The 19,248-nt window shown below is 46.8% G+C and overlaps 4 protein-coding genes across 6 annotated transcripts; 2 read left to right on the top strand and 2 right to left on the bottom strand.

The window, feature by feature from the left end:
- Positions 1-556: 556 nt before the first annotated feature.
- Positions 557-3,771, bottom strand: rbmx2 (RNA binding motif protein X-linked 2). Its single transcript, XM_077546320.1, has 6 exons — positions 3,648-3,771; positions 3,055-3,170; positions 2,902-2,953; positions 2,695-2,824; positions 2,146-2,335; positions 557-2,071 (listed from the first exon to the last, which is right to left on the bottom strand). The coding sequence occupies exons 1-6, from the start codon at positions 3,650-3,652 to the stop codon at positions 1,383-1,385; spliced, it is 1,182 nt and encodes a 393-aa protein (XP_077402446.1). The 5' UTR covers positions 3,653-3,771; the 3' UTR covers positions 557-1,382.
- Positions 3,772-3,932: 161 nt separating this feature from the next.
- Positions 3,933-9,393, top strand: ap4m1 (adaptor related protein complex 4 subunit mu 1). Its single transcript, XM_077546317.1, has 16 exons — positions 3,933-4,196; positions 4,278-4,342; positions 4,935-5,020; positions 5,099-5,208; positions 5,276-5,372; positions 5,684-5,794; positions 5,882-5,944; positions 6,027-6,089; positions 6,160-6,226; positions 6,971-7,024; positions 7,100-7,206; positions 7,282-7,373; positions 8,029-8,073; positions 8,297-8,347; positions 8,681-8,798; positions 8,970-9,393. Exons 2-16 carry the CDS (start codon positions 4,285-4,287, stop codon positions 9,165-9,167), a joined length of 1,320 nt encoding a protein of 439 aa, XP_077402443.1. The 5' UTR covers positions 3,933-4,196; positions 4,278-4,284; the 3' UTR covers positions 9,168-9,393.
- A 412-nt stretch (positions 9,394-9,805) lies between these two features.
- Positions 9,806-16,971, top strand: LOC144036054 (arrestin red cell). Of its 2 annotated transcripts, none has more exons than XM_077546319.1 (16): positions 9,806-10,155; positions 11,277-11,307; positions 11,884-11,944; positions 12,028-12,072; positions 12,214-12,311; positions 12,412-12,510; positions 12,620-12,679; positions 13,127-13,194; positions 13,915-14,050; positions 14,125-14,209; positions 14,770-14,842; positions 15,014-15,151; positions 15,218-15,301; positions 15,376-15,452; positions 15,522-15,576; positions 15,648-16,971. In XM_077546319.1, exons 1-16 carry the CDS (start codon positions 10,133-10,135, stop codon positions 15,733-15,735), a joined length of 1,221 nt encoding a protein of 406 aa, XP_077402445.1. In that variant the 5' UTR covers positions 9,806-10,132; the 3' UTR covers positions 15,736-16,971. The 2 variants fall into 2 exon arrangements, with proteins under 2 accessions (XP_077402445.1, XP_077402444.1); XM_077546318.1 differs by having other exon boundaries at positions 9,810-10,155; positions 15,645-16,971.
- On the bottom strand, positions 16,899-18,790 carry taf9 (TAF9 RNA polymerase II, TATA box binding protein (TBP)-associated factor). Of its 2 annotated transcripts, none has more exons than XM_077546321.1 (6): positions 18,659-18,790; positions 18,097-18,178; positions 17,887-18,023; positions 17,600-17,813; positions 17,259-17,375; positions 16,899-17,198 (listed from the first exon to the last, which is right to left on the bottom strand). In XM_077546321.1, the coding sequence occupies exons 1-6, from the start codon at positions 18,692-18,694 to the stop codon at positions 17,038-17,040; spliced, it is 747 nt and encodes a 248-aa protein (XP_077402447.1). In that variant the 5' UTR covers positions 18,695-18,790; the 3' UTR covers positions 16,899-17,037. The 2 variants fall into 2 exon arrangements, with proteins under 2 accessions (XP_077402447.1, XP_077402448.1); XM_077546322.1 differs by lacking the exon at positions 18,659-18,790 and adding an exon at positions 18,483-18,636.
- Positions 18,791-19,248: the final 458 nt, after the last annotated feature.

The following is a 19,248-nucleotide window of genomic DNA, read 5'->3' as shown; positions in this document are numbered from 1 at the left end:
GACATCTAGCAGAACCTAACACAAGAACATTGATCACACAGGCCACTAAACTAGAGCCACAATGTACATAACACTCCAAAGTACATGGCAACAATCTGCAAGGCGTCCGTCCGGCGCTCTTCAAAGCCCGGCGGGGCAAGGTGACCTTCATCAAGGGGTTATCCTCCTTCAAATTAATCCCAAATAGTCAACTTTGAAAAGTGGAGATTAAGGGATTAACTTTAAATGGATTGACACGCTGGGGACAAAAGAAAAACGCCTTTTACTTTTCACCTGCTTACTTTTTTTTGTGTGAAAGTGTGGTATGGATGCTGGCTCCCTCTAGTGGTATCCAGAAGAATCACTGCACAAGTACACTTCAGTTGTATTTAACGTTGAAGACGTATTCAATCTTTCATTTGCATGTTTTTTAAATGTTTAATTAGGGATGAGTTTCATTTAGTTTTTATGGTGTGATTCATTTGAATTGACTTAGGGCATTCTTCATGTTTTCATCATGTGCTTCAAATCCTTCGGTCTAGAAAAAAAGAAAAAAAAATCCAACATCGTCTTGATCTTCATTCGTCTACTCTTCCTTTTTATTCCAACACTTCACATCTGTCTGAACAAAGGAGCAAAAAGGCATCTTTGGCGAACTCTGGTGGACAAATGTTGCAAGTGCACGTCAAAAGAAACTCATATCACACACTTGGACTTGAAACGAATTCTAAAAACTCATTAAAAAAAACATTCCTTCATTTGAAGCTTACCAATTGTAGGGTATAATGCTTTACAAGCTATTTATTTATTTTTTACACCGTACTGGCAAGTCTGAATTTCAAGTTGCACTCAGTGTAGTACCACATTGCACCACATGGGAGGCAGCACTGAGCTCTACTGGTAGACTTGCAGCGTAATTAATAGCAAGAGGCAAAGAACAGAAGCGAATGTGAGGCTGTGAATCCGTCACATTAATGCTAATGTGGCGTTTCACATTGTATGCCTGCGTTAAGCTAGCACTTTCATTACAAAAGAAAGAGACCAAGATTTATAAACATCTGTCTTTTTTTAAGAGGTGCGCCAGATTAGTTGCAATGTTCATCCTCATTGCTCCAGAACAATCTTGAAGGTGAGGCAAGGTTAATTGAGGGGGGAAATGCTCGGGTGGGCGGGGCCTAAGAGGAACTCCGTATGTCTCAAAAAGCAGCCAGTCACAGAGGATACAATGATTATGAGCGGAGGCCAAAATTAAATTAAAAAAAAGACTAATTGTGTTTGCTCAAATTAATTGTAACCATTTTTTTAATATATATACAATTTGTATTCTAAGAAAATAAAGACACAATTGTCCAAATAATAAAATGAACGAGAAGAATACAGAAATCTGCGACAAGTCACCACCGTCACTTTCTGTATCTTTCATGCCCTCCTCGTTTTTTCGCCTCGTCTCCTCGTCTTCTCTCATCATCTCCTCGTCGTCTGTCCTCGTCTTCTCGTCTTCTCTCATCATCTCCTCGTCGTCTGTCCTCGTCTCCTCCTCGTCGTCTGTCCTCGTCTCCTCGTCGTCTGTCCTCGTCTTCTCGTCTTCTCTCATCATCTCCTCGTCGTCTGTCCTCGTCTCCTCCTCGTCGTCTGTCCTCGTCTCCTCGTCGTCTGTCCTCGTCTTCTCGTCTTCTCTCATCATCTCCTCCTCGTCTGTCCTCGTCTCCTCCTCGTCTGTATTCGTCTCCTCCTCGCCGTCTGTCCTCGTCTCCTCGCCGTCTGTCCTCGTCTCCTTGCCGTCTGTCCTCGTCTCCATGTTTTCCCTCTTGATCTCCTCGTCTTTTCTCTGCCTCCCCTCTTCTTCTTTCCATGTCTCCTTTACTTCTCTCCTCATCTGCCCTTCTTCTCTCCTCATCTCCTCGTCTCCCCTCTCCTCTGCCCTCCTTGACCGGCGCCCTCCTCTGGTCGTACCTGTCATAGGCAGCATCCTCCTTCTCCTCCTTCACTCTAATGGCAGCAGGAGGAGGAGAAGCAGAAGACGACGTGGACGACGCTCGGCTCTCTTTCTTCTTCTTCTTCTCTTTCTTTTTCTCCTTCTTCTCTTTCTTATCTGGAGGAGAAGGAAGTAGGACAAATCACGTGAAATCACACACGCAACGGTGCATAAAGAGGGTGTGACCTCACCTTTCTTGCTCTTCTTCAGGGGGATGACGTCGTCCTCGGCCGACGACGGGGAGGAGGTGGGCGGCGCCCGGTCGAGGGAGGGAGCGCATCCTTCCTCCCTCAGGCGTCGCGTCACGTCGTCCATGTCTTCGTGGTCCTTGGGGGGGCGGTAGTCGCGAACGTGGTCCACGCGGATGGTGCGACCTTTGATCTGACACGGGACAACAAAACGGGATTGGCCACTCCTAGATTTGTTGCAATCGGTTTACGGTGGTACCATGACTTACAATTTTAATTGCATTTGTTCTGTGACCCAGTTTGTACATCAATGGCGGAGTATATACTAAAAAAAACAAAGTGCTTGCTAAGAATTGTGTTTTCGAGGTTGTCAGTCGTGCAAAGGTTGAATCAAGTCAACTATCCTAGTCTTTGTTGAATTTGTTGTGTTTTCTCCTTTTCAAAAATGACTTGAGCCAATTATGCTATTTAGCAAAAGATTTGCTTTCTCGATGACTAAAATGGTATTATTGTGAAACTATGGCCCCGCCCTAATGCTAACGCTGGTGTCACCTTGATGCCGTTTAAGTTGTCCACCGCCAAGATGGTGCTCCTCTGGTCCTCGTAGCACAGGAAGCAGAAGCCTTTCGACTTGCCCGTCTTCTTATCTCGCACCAGATTGATGTTGACGATCTCGCCATATCTGACAGGACAAAGACAGTCAAAGTATGTGCCAGCGTCGCATCTAGAAGCAATATGACAAGACTGCAAGTCACGTACTGCGAGAAGACGCAGATGATGTCGCCTTCGCTCAGCTCGTATGGGAAACCTCCTGCAGGGAAAAGAGCCCAAGGTGTTGCTGAAGTTCTTCTGACTTCATTATCATCATCATCATCATCATCATCATCATCATCATCATCTTGCTCATCTTACCTATGAACACCCAGGCGCTGTCCTTGTACTCGCTGTGCCATGAAGCCTTCTCGTTGATCCCCAGGTTAGCTTCCCGCTCATTGAGCTCATTGATCAGCTTCACTTTGGTTAGCGGACTGAGACAAACAAACACACACACACACACAAATCAATCACAACAATCAAATATACAAAGAATACCCTAAGGGTTCTTTGCTTGTCAATTGTACGCAAATGACTTCCTTTTTTTTTATTATTATTATAGCTGTGTTTATAGACAGCATTTAATAATGTCAGCATTTACACAACGTGTGAGCGACACTAGCAGAACTCACAAACGAGTTATTTGATGATTTATCTCATCAGCTCGTGAATCCTTTTGTCTTTTAACGACGAGACTATTCATAAATTGTCTTTTGACCATCTTATTCGTAACCACGTTAGCTGTTAGCACAGGCTAGCCAGTTCTTAAGAAATACCGGCGAACAATAAAACGTGAAAACAGTCAGCACAAACGACCCACGCATACAACGTTATTTACGCATAATAAATATGCATTGCATATTATATGTTATGGAAATGAATAAATGGTAAAATAACATAAAAAAACTCACTTCATTCTAAAAGTAGTTGGAGTTCTCTAGGACACAAAAAATAAATGACTTCCGGGTTAAGGATCACGCAACACGCCTCTACTGCCACCTGCTGGTTGGATGTTTACTGTTACCAGTACTACCGATCACATGTTTTTCAATTCTATAGACTAGAGACATTCAAGTAAGTGTTAATTAAAATATATATGTAGAAACGTACAGCTAATTTTATGCTAAGTTAATATTGCAACAAATTCGGTTAAAAACAAACAAACAGTGAGAGGTCCGCCTGCTCGCTAGGCGGTGCTGTGCGACCTGTCGACCTCCGCTAACCGATCTGTCAACAATAACAACTTCGAAGCTACGCTTAGCATTCAACGCTTTTGAAAGTGCGTACTTGCGTTTGTAATTGTATTTTTTTTTTTAATCGAATGTTGCTCGAGTTATTAATCAAACGTTTACAGTGTGATTGTTGGCGCTTCGTTAAAAAAATATCAAGTGAGCTTCCAATGGCATGAAATAATTGCATTGATTTACATGAGATTTTTATTTTTGACAAGCCTGCAGTCGGTAAGTGAAGCAGGCATGGAGACAAAGACCAACATCAATAGCACATTTGTGTTGAAATGTTGATTTTTGTGCGTGTTTCAGCATCAGGATGATCTCGCAGGTCTTCATCTTGTCCTCCAAAGGCGACCGCCTCGTTTACAAAGATTGTATCCTTCAACGTGACGCACTATCTGAGCGACTGGGAACGTATTTTTGGGTCATTTTGTTGGAGAACTAGGGGATTTATGTGGCAATTGTTACCCCTTCCGGATACTTGATTTTAGACTTGGATCATATTGCTGCTTTGTTCTTGTAACCACAACTAAAGATACTGTCATCGTCTTGGATCTTGGTCAATGTCCTCCAGGTTGATTGGAAACAAATACAAACTGAGATGATATGAAAAGATAGTGTATGCAACAGTTGACTGTTCAAAACAACCTCCAAATATGTGAATATTTGATGAAAGATGGGGAGAGAAAACCCTGGCTAGCACTACTTTTATCGATGTCTAAGCCTCACTTTCTGTTGCCAGGTTTATGGGTGCGGCCATGTTGAAAATGGGAGTTGGCCCAGTGTTGCACTGCTGAGTTTATTTCAGACTCATGAGTGATCTCTTCATTTGTGATGGTAACTTGAGAATAGAATTAGCCCACTCTGGATCTCAGTGGCTGGTCATGTGAAAAATCGACTTGCTCATTTTTGTGCGGTTTAACGAGTTTGCCCATTTGTCGACTTGACTCCGCCCCTACGCCTCAGTCCGAGGAGACATCGGGAGTGACGCTCTGGGTCTTTTTTATGACAAAGTGACGGCTCTGACTGGAGACCAGCCTCCTGTTGTCATGGTAACCTGCGGTGTGCGCGTACTTGAGTTGCCTTGAAGTCTTGCCCGTTTAACGTCGTCGGTGCGTGTGCCCACACAGACGCACAAAAACATCCACTTTGTGCACGTGTGGCAGGGAGGACTGTACCTGGTCGCCACCACCACCGCGGCCGACTCCTCCCCTTTCGCCATCATCGACTTCCTCAACAGGTGCAGCACATCATCATGGCGAGCGTGTGTGCAGGAAGTGATGGTGTGTGTGTGCGTGTGTTGCCAGGTTGGCTGCGCTCATCAAAGATTACTGCGGCGCTCTGTCGGAGAAGACTGTGCAGATGAACTTTGCGCTCATTTACGAACTTCTGGATGAGATGCTGGTAAGTCATATATACATGTACATATATATATATATATATATATATATATATATATATATATATATATATATATAAAAGAATTGTATATCCTGACGTGGATTGGCTGGCAACCAGTTGAGGGCGTCGTACCCCGCCTACTGCCCGAAAGCAGCTGAGATAGGCTCCTGCACCCCCGCGACCCTTGTGAGGAATGAGCGGTCACGAGAATGGATGGATATCCTCATATATGAATGTTCATCTATTTTTCTGCCTGTACTGTACTTCCACTCATATTTAGTGCACGTTTGTAAGGCAAGCTGGTGTACGTGCAGGATTTTGGCTACGTGCAGTCCACGTCATGTGACGTCCTGAAGAATTTCATCCAGACGGAGGCGCTGTCGTCGCGACCCTTCAGCCTGTTGGATCTCGCCAACGTGGGGCTGGTGCGCGGACGCCGCCGCTAACACGTACGTCAAGGTCGCCGCCCGTTTGACAGCCTCCGTGTCTTCCTTGTTGTCGTCCCGCCGCAGTTTGGAGCCGACACGCAACAGAGCAAAGTGGCGCCCAGTTCTGCCGCCACGAGGCCTTTGCAGGTACTGCGTCACGCCGCCTCCGAACGTGGAAATGGCAAGATCGGCTTTTAAGACCCCGCCCTATTTGCGTGTACGCGTCTAGGGAGGCAAAAGCGAGATCTTTGTGGACGTCATCGAGCGGATGTCCGTGGTCATGAGTGCCAACGTGAGTACGATTGACCGTGCGGTGGAGGCGGGGCCCCAACGTGCGCTCTGAGCGTGTGCGCGCTTTGCAGGGTGTGCTGATGAAGGCGGAGGTGGAGGGCGAGGTCAAGGTCAAGTGCTTTCTGCCCAGCTGTTCAGGTGAGAGGAGCGCCGGTTGGCGCTTGTGGACAGAATGTCAAAAACATTGTCGCTGATCGCAAGGCGAAAACATGATCAACGTGTGTTTTTTTGAGGTTGCGCATATTCCCAAAAATCGAAACATACGCATCCAAGGCATTTTCTCACAGATATGCTGGCCTTGAGTCGTATACTAAAGTTGGATACTTGAGTGAAATGTGTCCAATGTCTTGGGAAATGTTGTATTATTTCCAGAAAAAGTCACACAAGTTGGATATTTCTATTTATAGTTGTGTAAATATACACATATAAAGTTGATATTTGGGGGGGAAATTATATATTTTCAAAGTCTTCTATTGAATTTTTTTTTTTTTTTAAGTTTTATGATTTAAAAAAAAAAGAGTAAATAATTGTTTTGAGAAAATGAAATACTTTTCACAAGTTTTATTTTTCTGAAAAAAGTTCTTTATTTTGAAAAAAGCCATTTTCTCTATAAAGGTTGTCATTTGTACTGGATATTTCCCAAATCATATATTTTAGAAAAAGGTTGTGTCATTTTTGGATTTTTTTTTAGAAGTAGGTTTCCTTTCCAGCCAATAATCATGTTTGACATTAACATCCCCCTGTAGGTGAGTTTTCGGATTGGCGATATGTAAATGAAAGAGGGTTGGCGTTGGTGGCGGTTGTATGGTTGTGGGCGGGGTCTCCACGCCGCCCTAATGCCCAGCGCGGGTCCCTAACGTGACGCTGCTCGCTCTGTGGCAGAGATTCGCATCGGCCTCAACGAGGACTTCAGTGTCGGCAGCTCGCATCTCACAGGTCAGCTTGCCCGTCAAAGTCAAAGCGTTTGAGCCGAACCAAGAGCAAGTGCGTTGATGGCGTTTCCCGGGCCAGGCTACGGCGCGGCGGTCCGCGTGGACGAGTGCGGCTTCCACCCGGCGGTCCGATTGGACGACTTTGAGGCTCACCGCATCCTGCGACTCAGCCCCAGCCAGGGGGAGGTCAGGAAGGAGGCCCGCCCACGCTCGCATGTGATTGGCGCTTCTCAACATGTTGACCTCTGACCCCTTCTGAAGCAAAGCATCATGCAGTACCGACTGGCCGACCATCTGCCCTTAGCACCGCCCTTCCGACTCTTTCCCGCCATTGAGAAGGACAACGCAGGAAGGTAACCAACTTACTCTTAAGTAACTCCAAGTAACTCAAGTTACTACAAGTAACTTAATCACTTTCTCTAACTCTTCAATATCTCTAAATAACTATTAAGTCACTCTGAGTAACTTTCACTTCACTTAATAACTGTTAAATAACTTTGTCACTCACTCTAAGTAGGGATTCCATAACTTATAAGTGACTATGTAACTAATTCAGTCTTAAGTAACAGTTATAAATGCTAAGTAACTCCTTAGTCACTGTAAGTAACTAAATTACTGAGTTGCTCTCAGGAATCATTAAGATCATCATTAATCAGTAATTCTTAGTTCATGCAAAATCACTAAGTCCTTCTTAATTAACTAAGTACCTCTGGATTACTAGTTCACGATAAACAACTCTTAAGTAACTCCAAATAGCTTAGCAACTAGTAAGTCCAAGTCAAGTAACTCACAGATAGCTTTGAAGTCATTAGTAGTAATCCAACGAGTAACATTTTTAACTAAGAACACAGAGCGAAAGCAAGTGCACAGACACTAGTCAACCAAAAACGACATTTCCTTGGCGGAGGTAACAGAGGGCACATGTAGCACTCTGTTGTCAGAGTGAAGACAGACAGGAAGTAGAAGAGGTGAGCCGCTGATGGTGACTTCCTGTTGTGTGTCTGGCAGGCTGCTGATGTTCTTCAAGCTACGCTGCGACCTGCCTCCTAAAAGGTCACTTGCTCTCACGCATACACAAACGCACACTATGACACAAACATGTACACGGGAAATGCACAAAAACACAACAGCAGGTGCACAGACACATGCAAAGGAACACACACACAGATCAACACACTAACACGCGGTCCCAGCTGCCTGTTGCGATGACCTGATTGCGTTGTTGTGTGTGTGCGTGTGTGCGTGCGTGCGTGCGTGCGTGCGTGCGTGCGTGCAGCGCCGCCGTCAACGTGAGCGCCAGCATCCGCGTGCCCAAAGGTTGCATCAGGTAAGCAAATTGGCTCCAATTTGAATGCGTCCAAACATTTGAAAATGAGCATTTGATTGACAGCCGCTTTGGCTGCCAACCCAGCGTCAAGTGAACGCCTTATAAGCCGCTCGTTCGGCATCTCACGAGCTTGCCACGTTTCCATGGAAACCGCAACGCTAACCTTTACGTTTCAGCACTTCTTGCACTTCTAACGCCAAAAAATGGAATCTTTATAACTGATTAATTGGCCGTCCCTACTTAATGCTCATACTAACTTAAACCCGAGAAGATGTTCTGCTAAAACAGTGACTTTAAAAAATGTATTTATAATTTTTTTTTTATCCACGTCAGTTTGTCGCAAGAACTCAGCAGTCCCGATCAGAGCGCCGAGCTGCAGGCGCACAACCGAGCCGTCGTCTGGAGCATTCCGCGCTTCCCCGGCGGAACGCAGCTCTCCGCCATCTTCAAGGTACGTGAAAGCGATCGGCGATTATCATTGGCCGATGATTGGCCTTCAAACATCGGCCAAAATAATATTTCTTTAGAAAAAAATGACTAAATGTGCGGATTTTTTCTTTGTGAGAGAAGAAAATATTTTTCGCAGCAATGTAACTGACTACGACATATCGTTTTCCCTCAGCTCGACATTCCCGCCCTAAGCTCCGCCTCCATGATGGAGGTGGGTCCGGTGGGTTTGACCTTCGAGCTGCCCAAGGTCACGGCCAGCGGCCTCCACGTGCGCTTCCTGCGCCTGGCGCCCATGCAGCAGCATCGCGGCCCCGCCCAGCGCTGGGTGCGCTACGTCACGCACTCGGACTCCTACGCCATCCGCATCTGAGGTGGCGGCAGTGCCCCCCGCGGGCAGCAGACGGAACTGCTTTCTTTTGATTGGGATGATTCGCCGTCAGAGACAACATTGTGAACAAATGACATCATCACGTGTTGACAAGATGATGTCGTTACAATGAATATTGATTTTTAATGTCATTTTTTCATTTACATTTATATATATATATATATAAATCTCATATTGAATAAAATAGTAAATACTATGCAACACACAATGCCATACTACAATGACTTCATGACACTGCTCTGGTACACACTACAGTTTTTGCTACACACACTACAAAGGAATTAACAGCGGGAGACATGACAAAACAATTTACTACACACAGCATTACACAACACTACATTGCACACACTAATCACTACAATACACTCATAATTACACACGACACGATTACACTAATCTACACACTATTCATTTGCACACTGCTATGCAACATTAGACTCTACTTTCACTTTAACTTCCACACTTAAACGATAGCACGTTTTGAGTTAAACTTGTTGTGAGGAGGCTGGAACGGATTAATTTCATTTCATGTGATGAAAGTAAAGATGTTTGGAGTTGTTTTGGCGGCACTTCTTGGCACACGACACGCTAGCGCGTCGTGTTGACGTCGTGCGCGCGCGTGCGTCGCGTTTTTGACGCAACGTGATCATCTGCAACCGCGGCACGCACGCAGGCGTAGGCGCGTGCACGCTTGCCCGCGCGCGCTCGCACACAACAGCGGCAAGCGAGCGAGGCAAACAGCAGTCGTTGCGGAAGTGGCAACAAGCTGAGGCGGCGCTAAATGAAATTAGCATACCCGCTTAGCGGTTCGCCGAGGCGAATGGAAGGCTGAGCGCGGCCCGCTGGGATACAGAAAAAAGAAGAAAATCGTCTCGAGCGAAACGACGCGGGCGACCGATCCCGGGCTCGTCTCTTCCGGTCCTTCTCGACGTCCGCCAGCCGCGGAAATGGGTGACAAGGCGGGTACGAGGTGAGCGAGTCTGCTAGCATCCACGGGCTAGTTAGCATCACGCTGCTGGCCGGAGCAGCTGTTCGTCAAGCCGCAGCGGCGACCTGCGTGTGTTGTGTTGTTGCTGTCGATTTTGATTTTAAAAAAAGCGACCGTTGCTGGCGGTGTATTGTGCGGGCTTCGGCGGGCTGCCTGTTTCGCAGCACAGCGAGCGCAGCAGGGTGGGGTTAGCTAGCGGGCTAGCTGCTAGCCCCAGCTGCGTCTCCGCTGCACTTGGATAACAAATCGTGATTGTTGTCGCTGTTTTGATTGCATTTTTCATGAAATCTCTTCATTTTAAAGTAGAACGTTCCAAGTGTTGCTTGATATAAATAGACGATGCGGGTTTAAAAAAATAAATAAATATATTTTTCTTTTTTTTAGCACCATTGCATTTGAAACAAATTCAAAAATGTTGAACATGTGTCATTTTGAGCGAGGTCAAATAAAGCGGAACGGAAATTAATATAACCTTTGCTTGCTTGTTCTGTTTGCGTGCGTTTGTATTTTCACGTCAACAAATGAGCCATCCGTTGGGGAAAACTATGTGCAGCAAAATGCTGTTTTTTTGGCGTGCAGCCTGACAGCGATCGTATTTTTGTCATGACACGTGAAACGGTGGAGAAAAACCCAGCGGCATGTTTGCTCTTTTAATATTTGTTTTTAAATCTCATTGGAATAAATTCACCTGCTCCACCCGCTGTGTCAGTTCACGGCGTGCCAGTCATCATTTGTTTATTTCATTCAAAATATTACTTACAAAAATATTGAAATGAGTAAGTACGGAGAATAAGATGATAAACAAACTGTGCTAAATCGTGTGTTTGGACACTTCTGCTTTGACAGGCCGCTACTTCCTGTTTGGTGTGAGAGAGGAAATAATTGGTTGTTGTGACAACACTGATGCTCCGCCCCCTAACAAATCCCCCAAAGTCGAAAAGTAACTTCCCATTTAAACACAAATCTTTCCTGTTAGCTAACAGGAAGAAGTCAGCAGTGACATCTCCTCGCCTTATGTTGCTACTTCCTGTTCCAGTCGTGACACTTCCTGTCAAATGACCATACACTGATACTTCTTCTTCTTCTTCTTCTTCTTCTTTTAGAGTCTTCAAGAAATCCAGTCCAAACTGTAAGGTGAGTCCGAATTGATTACAGGGTTGTAGAAGCTGTGGAACAGGCGCTCCCAAACCTGGTCCTCAAGGGCGGGACTCGATGTTTCGCATTTGAGATGTTTCTGTCCTCCAGCACACCTGATTCTAAAGATTAGGATCGTTATCAGAGCTGGCTGATTATATGAACGGGGTCTGTTTGGAGGGTGGGAACATCTCAAACTCACAAGGGTCTTCTGGAAGGTGACGGCTGTAGAAGGCAATTAGACGGTTCGAGAACCTCAATAGAAGAGGACTAGTAAGTCCCAGAAATCAAAGGTTCACGTTTTAGGATTGACGAAAGTCTGTAGAAGATGACTGACTGGCGGTTGTAGAAAATTGTAGGTGACTTGGTCTTGAAGGTCACGAGAAGGTTGAATGAAAGCTTCTATCAAATCAGGTGTTCAATAAATAGTAGTGCTGTAAGCTCACTAGAGGCTTCTAGAATTTGAATTCATCACGGTTCTGGAAGATTCTAGATGTTCTGTAGCTCACTGGAAAGTATTTGGGAGCTCACTTGAAAATCCAATGTTGTGACGTAATCGGGGTCTGGTGCGGCCAGGTGACGGTCTATCTGGGCAAGCGGGACTTTGTGGACCACCTGGACCACGTGGATCCAGTAGGTGAGTCACATGACCCGTCACATGATCCGCCTCGCGCTCGGGTCCAATTGCTCGTCATCGCCATTTTGTCTCCTTGTGGACAGACGGTGTCATCCTGGTGGATCCGGAGTACCTGAAGGACAGGAAAGGTAGAACGCCATTTTTTTTAATCCTGCTTTTTTCCCCTCATTTATTCTCCAGTTTAGACGAGCACATTTTCCAATCAATACCTCATTCCATTTTCACGGTGGATGGCTCACGCTTCCTCTTCTTCTTCTTCCCGCGCGTAGTCTTCGTCACGCTGACGTGCGCGTTCCGTTATGGCCGTGAGGACTTGGACGTGTTGGGTCTGTCCTTCCGTAAGGACCTGTACATCTCCACCTTCCAGGTAGCCGCTAACGATGGCCCGCCGCTAACGATGGCCCGCCGCTAACGATGGCCCGCCGCCGAGTCTGGCCACGCTCACGTGATGTCACTTCCTGTTTCAGGCCTTCCCGCCGGTCCCCGAAGAGCGCAAAGCCAACAGTCGACTGCAGGAGCGGCTCCTCAAGAAGTTGGGGCAGCACGCGCACCCTTTCTACTTCACTGTGAGGACGATGACACGCGTGTGCGCGTGCGGGCGGTTGGCTTGGTGACATGATGACGTCAGTGACGAGCTGGGACATGTTTGTGTGTTTGTGTGTGTGTGTTTGTTAGATCCCACAGAACCTGCCATGCTCTGTCACGCTGCAGCCCGGACCTGAAGACACCGGCAAGGTAAACTTGACACGGTTGAAGTTGACTTCATTTGAGCAAAAAGCGAACTTAGGCTGCGTTCACACTGCAGGTCTTCATGCTTAATTCCATTTTTTTGGAGTAAGTGTTGTCGGGGCTCATATTTTATATGATCTACAGAGGAGCTAGTAATAATACTTTGTGAAAATGAGGCGGGCCTGCAGCGTGAGCGTAGCCTTAGTGACATCACAAGTGGGCGGGGCATTGAACGCCTCACTGTGCGATGGACGAGGACACTTTAAGATAAAAAAATTGCTGGTGTTGTCAAATATGATCAGTGAACTTTAGTCGTTTAGTGTGTGTGTGTGTGTGTGTGTGTGTGTGTGTGTGTGTGTGTGTGTGTGTGTGTGTGTGTGTGTGTGTGTGTGTGTGTGTGTGTGTGTGTGTGTGTGTGTGTGTGTGTGTGTGTGTGTGGGTGCGCGCACGCAGGCGTGCGGCGTGGACTTTGAGATCCGAGCTTTCTGTGCCAAGAACATGGAGGAAAAGATTCACAAGAGGTGACTGTTCAACTCCTTCACTCACTCACATTCTTCTTTGAGTCTTTTCTCTGTCGTTCGCACCCACTCCTCATTTACTCCTTCCTTCACTTTTTTATATACTCGCTCATTTCTTTTTTTAATCACTCTTTCATTCTTCTCACACTTCACTGTCACTCTTTCATTCACTTTCTCCAAGCGACTCAACTCTGACCTTAACTGTCACCTCACCCTCTCACTCTGTCGTGCACTACCACCTTACATTTGATTCACTCTCAAGTCGTTCACTCCACAACACACTACATTAATCACACTTCTTATGCTCTCACTGACACGTTCACTCTCTCTAATTCACACTCTTTTTCAGTCACTCCTATTTACTTTCTCACTCGCTTGTTTATTTACTCTTTCATTTGTGTAATCACTTTCATTCTCTCATATTTGCTGTCACTCTCTCTTGTATCCACTCCCTCCACTCACTCTTCTTTTCACTCTTTTTTTTTTATTCACTCACTCTTTTTTGTATTCACTCGGTCAGTCACTTGTGAATTCACTCTCTTATTCACCCTCTCACTCACTCTTTTATTCACTTTGTCGTGATTCACTCTCTCACTCACTTGTCTATGCGCTGTCACTCACTCTTTTATTCACTCTCACTCACGCACGACCTCACTCAGTCACTCGTGAGTGCACTTCTCCTGTGACGGACCCCTCCCTCACGTTGTCATTGGGCGTGCGCAGGAACTCTGTGCGTCTGGTGATCCGCAAGGTCCAGTACGCTCCGGAGAAGGCCGGGCCTCAGCCCATGGTGGAGACCACTCGCAGCTTCCTGATGTCAGACAGGTCGCTGCACTTGGAGGCGTCGCTGGACAAGGAGGTACACGTGCGCACGTGAGGTGAGGCGGCGCATGTGAAGTCATGTGTGTGTGTGTGTGTGCGTGTGTGCGTCAGCTGTACTACCACGGCGAGCCCATCAGCGTCAACGTGCACGTGACCAACAACTCCACCAAGACCGTCAAGAGGGTCAAAATCTCAGGTCAGTCGCCCCACCACGTTTTTTGAAAAGCGTTTTGACATGAGGCGAGCGTGAGAGAGGCGCAGAGGATGCGGCGCTCTCACACCTGCATATTCAATTCAACACGGATTGTTTGAAAATGTTTGCTTTTGATTGATAATCAGTCTGCTTTCATGGAGGACTTCAGGAATTGCAGATTATTTACTGCTGAGAGGCTGAAATTCTATTTGAAGCTCAGCGAGGTCACTCAAGGAATTGGCAAAATAGTTGCCCATTTATTGCCCCATCAAGTTTCTTGACACCAATTGATTCGTTTTGCCAGCGCTTTGGCGCCATCTTGTGGCATTTCAGAAAAATGTGTAGGGTATACTGTGCAACTGTTTCCACTTTTCTGTGGAAGTTGATAAACGTTAGTGCTGGAGGGGACGTTCTGGTAAAATAACTGCTTCAAATAAAGGCAATCTGTAATGTCAGTAAAAACAAAAGGCAAAATTTGTGGTGAGGGGAGAAAAAGTAGCGAGATGGGAAATCTTCATCCAGCTCTATCTTGACCCCGTGTGTGCGTTTGTGTGTCCTCACAGTGCGTCAGTACGCCGACATCTGTTTGTTCAGCACGGCGCAGTACAAATGTCCCGTGGCGCAGCTGGAGGCCGAGTAAGTACACGTGTGCGGGAAATGACAAGTCATAGATATCGTGTTTGCCTGACAAGCCAGGAAGGAAGTGAACACGCTTGCAAGGAGCTCACGCGCAGGCTGATCGGCCAATCACATTCTTTTAAGTTCGTAAACGCTTTTTTCCCCTCTTTTTTTGAATGCGCGTGTCAGTGACCAGGTGTCGTCGAGCTCCACCTTCTGCAAAGTGTACACGCTGACGCCCACCCTGGACAAGAACCGCGAGAAGCGAGGCCTGGCGCTGGACGGGAAGCTCAAACACGAAGACACCAACCTGGCGTCCTCCACCATGTAACGCACGCGCACGTGCTCCTGCCGGTCACCTGATGCTGATGTGTGCACGTGTGTGTGTTTCAGCGTCAAGGATGTGACCAATAAGGAGGTGCTGGGCATCCTGGTGTCCTACAGGGTCAAAGTCAAGCTGGTGGTCTCACGCGGAGGGTAGTGTATTATTTATTATAGGGTGGGGGAGGGGGGGGGAGAGGCTGTCATTGACCGTTTGGTGTCTGCAACAGCGACGTGTCCGTGGAGCTGCCGTTCATCCTCATGCACCCGAAACCTGCCGATCCTCCCGCGTCGCGCCCGCAGTCAGGTGAGTACGCGCGTGACCTCACCTTGACAACTGCAGCCTCGCGCGCTAACCTGTGTTTGCGCACATCAGCCGTGCCAGAGTCTGACCCGCCCATCGACACCAACCTGATCGAGTTCGACACCAAGTGAGTATTTCCAGTTGGAAACGTCGTGCGCGCGTCTCGTCCGTGGCCATAAAGTCGAATCTCCTCAGCAGCGTCTCCCAGGACGACGACTTTGTCTTCGAGGACTTCGCCCGTCTGCGCCTCAAAGGCGTCGTGGACGACAAAGACGAGGACTGCTAGGAGCGCGCCGCCAAGCCCGTGCGCCTCGACACTCAAACACACACACACATGCACACGCACGTTACATTCCCCGGCGAAAGGACGGATGACGCCAAATTTGGCCGTCGCTCCGGTGATCCGCCGCGCCTCCAACGCCGCCATCTTCTCCGCGTTTTGTTTCAATTGAAGGATCTTCATACCAATAGTGTTGCCAAGTTTCTTTGCATACGACCGCAAATTCTATTTTTGGCATTCCTTACAGTTTTGGACAAATGACGCTAGTTGACCACAACGTTGACCTTCCAATCAATTACGGTCAAAGATTTCTTTTGTTCACCCAAAAAAAAAAAAAGTACCATCAATTAAAAGCCTGCATTGGCTGTCAAATGCAGATTTGAGCTGACCTCAACGGAAAACTGTAAGGTCAATTCCCAATGAAAGTATCGTAGTTTGCCAAAATAGGTTTTCATTGTTATTGCACTTTCTTCAATAGTTACAGCAAACAAATATTTGAATGGACTTTCCATGTGTTGCCCACGAAAACCTTTGTTTGCTGTAATATTCAAAGGATATCGGTTGAAGGATGTAAACAAAAAAGGAAGCTACATTGCTCTTATTTTGAAATCCTTTTGAATGTTTAGCGTTGTTTCCTGTGGCGATGATGATGGCGTCTTGTACAGAATTGTTGATTTTTCAAAGGGTGTTGATAACCGCGGGAGGCGTCGCCCGCCATCCGTGTCACTTGCAACATTCCCGCGCCGCCTTTTTCTTTCATTTGAGTGGCCGGCGGCGTTCTCCGCCTCACTTCCTGTCTTGGCCTTCTTTTTCATTTTAAATGTCACAAAAATATATTTCTTTTTTTTTTGTTGAAAGGTTTAAGTGCCATGATCCCATTCAGCCAGTAAGAAGTGTTTCCTGTGGCATCAGGTGCATCATGGGAAAAACCCCCAAAACACTTCAGCTTTTTTTTCTTTTTGGCGTCGTTTGCTTTCAATCTTTTGGCTCCGTGCAGTGGTTGGCCATGCCTCCAAAGGCAAAGAGGCGGGAGCATGTTCTTTGCAGTGCCGTAATTGGTCGTCGTGGTTTTAGTCGTGCATGTGCGCTTTTTGCGACGCGCGTGATGTGTGTCAAAACGTGTGCGCTAATTTTCTTTGCCACACACAGGAAGTGACTTTAATGCTTGGTCATAATCATTCTCATTGTTTTTTTTTTTTATTTGAAATTGTTTTTAGGATTAAAAGGTGAAAAACAAACACACTGGAGGTGGTCATTGTGTCATCAATGCAGCAAAGTTTGAAAGTTTGTGTTAGGGCGGCGGCGACGTCACATGGTGTCGTAATCATCGTCATCCTGGTGTTTCCTCTTGAGCGACTCGCCGCCGCCAGCACTCTGACCCGCCATGTTAGTGGTGATGAGGATGTTCTTGGAGCCAATCAGAGACGAATTGATGAGCACGCTGGAGGTGGCGGGCGTGCTCAGCGGAGCTGTGAAGAAGAGACCGTCGATTGGTCGTCCGGAACACCGATGGACATTTGCCATCTTACCGCTTTTAGTGCCGCCGCTCTGCGAGGGAGGCGGGATCTGCACGGCGAACCTCTGACCCGTCAGCGACACCGGCGCTCCCACCTTGGTGCCGCCCACTGACTGAACAGACGCGTTTCCTGCAAAGACGACGCGTGGAGTGTGGTCAGTGAGAACTAGCCCCGCCCTCCCAAGCATGAACATGCAAAATGACTTTTGACGAGAAGGCGATTTGTTCTGTTGAGGAATTCCCTACCAAATTGACTTTCTCTACGTAACATGGATTTGTGTTTGTGTACATGCTACACATTCAGACGGCACTCCAAAATGGCCATCCCGCTACACAGTGGATGCGGGGACTCACCGAGCGTGGGTGTGGCCGGTCTGCTGGAGATGGCGCTCACGCTGAGGCGCGGTGCCGTTATCCTGCCGGCTGACGCCACCTTCTTGGGGAGAAACTTGAGGCGGTAGTTGGGGGCGGTCAGGCAATAGCGGTCCGGGGGCAGGCGGGGACCCGTATACGGTTTGATGAGGGGCAGCGGCGTCTGGTTCTTCTGTCTGGCCACCTCCAACAGGAACTGACGGACACGTAAATGTTGTCAGTCACCTCACCGAGGCTCCAAAATACAAACGCGCGCAATGTTTTCTTACGTCTCTGGGGGGCGGCGACGTGAACGACTGGTCCATGCGGCACTGAATGGCCAGTTTGATGTCGTCGGCGTCCACGTTGGACTTCTTGGCGTGCGTGGCGTAGATCTTGGCATCCTCAATGATGCTCGTCACGTATCCTGAGAAGAGCGACAAGTGTGATGAAGGCCTTGACGGAAGCATGTCCGACGACGGGGCGCTCGCGCAACTTACTGTAAGTAAACTCCAACATCTGGTTGATGACGCGGGGCTCATACTCTGTGACCCCCATGTCTTTCAGGATCTGGATCATCACCTGGAGGGTAAAAAAAACATTTGAGATGGGTCCATACTGCATTATACTGCATATTGGTTTTAAACACTGTTCCATGAACTTACCACGCTGTTGGAACACGTGAACATTTCGCTATACTGTATACAACACTAAAATAAACAAATGAATGGGGAGTACATTTGTGTTGGACAAAGACGACGGATGGAGGGAACACCGTTCGAGAAAACGCCGGCGCCAACTAAATTAGACTTTGATCTCATTCGAATTAAACAACATAGATGTAGTCGCCAAACATTAAACCAACAAATGAGAATACTGTATTTACCTCAGCCGTCCAGTTCTTAGCGGCTAAGCTAACGAGACGCTATCAACAGGCATGCTAACAAGCTAGTCGTGTCCAGCCAACCAGCGAGCTACGACGCACAAAAGTTAAACATCCAGACAAGTTTAGTGGAGGAAACACGAGACCACGAGCAGACACTTTATGAAGCAAAAAGTTACCTGGGCATCTTTGGGAATGGTTTTAGGAGCAGACATTTTGGACTACCTCAATGCGACACCGCCTCCGCCGGTCTCTTCTTCGCTCCGTTTTCTTGTACGAATGTACGTATTCTTTTTTTCTCTTTCGGGGGCTCCCCCTGGCGGACCAGAAATACCCTTACAACAAGCGTTCGCTCCTTTGGCCCATATCCACCTAGTGAATGAGCTATTTTGCGTTTTTCATTAGCATTTTAATGACATTATAAATTTGATTGAGATGATTTTTAAAAATGTTTTATTTTATTACATTGTATTTGTTTAAGGTCGTGCATTTGTTTGTCACAGCCACTTAAGTGGAGCGAAATTCGTTCTCCGTGTTTGACTCATATTCTCACGGGGCTCCTGTGACGTGTCAAGTCACGTGATGGCTAGGGTTCACCTTTTTTAAATTGAAGGGGGGCTCCTATTCTCACTTCGTCCATTTTCTTCCGCCTATCCGGGTCATAGGCAGCTACTACTATAGATAACTAAATTATAAAAAATTATAATAAAGTTAAAAAGTATAATTAATTTCTTTCCTAATCAAAATATTGTTGTTAGCATTGATGCAT

The sequence above is a fragment of the Vanacampus margaritifer genome, chromosome 16, assembly GCF_051991255.1.
Source record: "Vanacampus margaritifer isolate UIUO_Vmar chromosome 16, RoL_Vmar_1.0, whole genome shotgun sequence".
In the NCBI taxonomy this organism is placed as follows: domain Eukaryota; kingdom Metazoa; phylum Chordata; class Actinopteri; order Syngnathiformes; family Syngnathidae; genus Vanacampus; species Vanacampus margaritifer.
The sequence above is the reverse complement of the archived record's forward strand: the minus strand, read 5'-3'. Positions and strand labels throughout refer to the sequence as shown.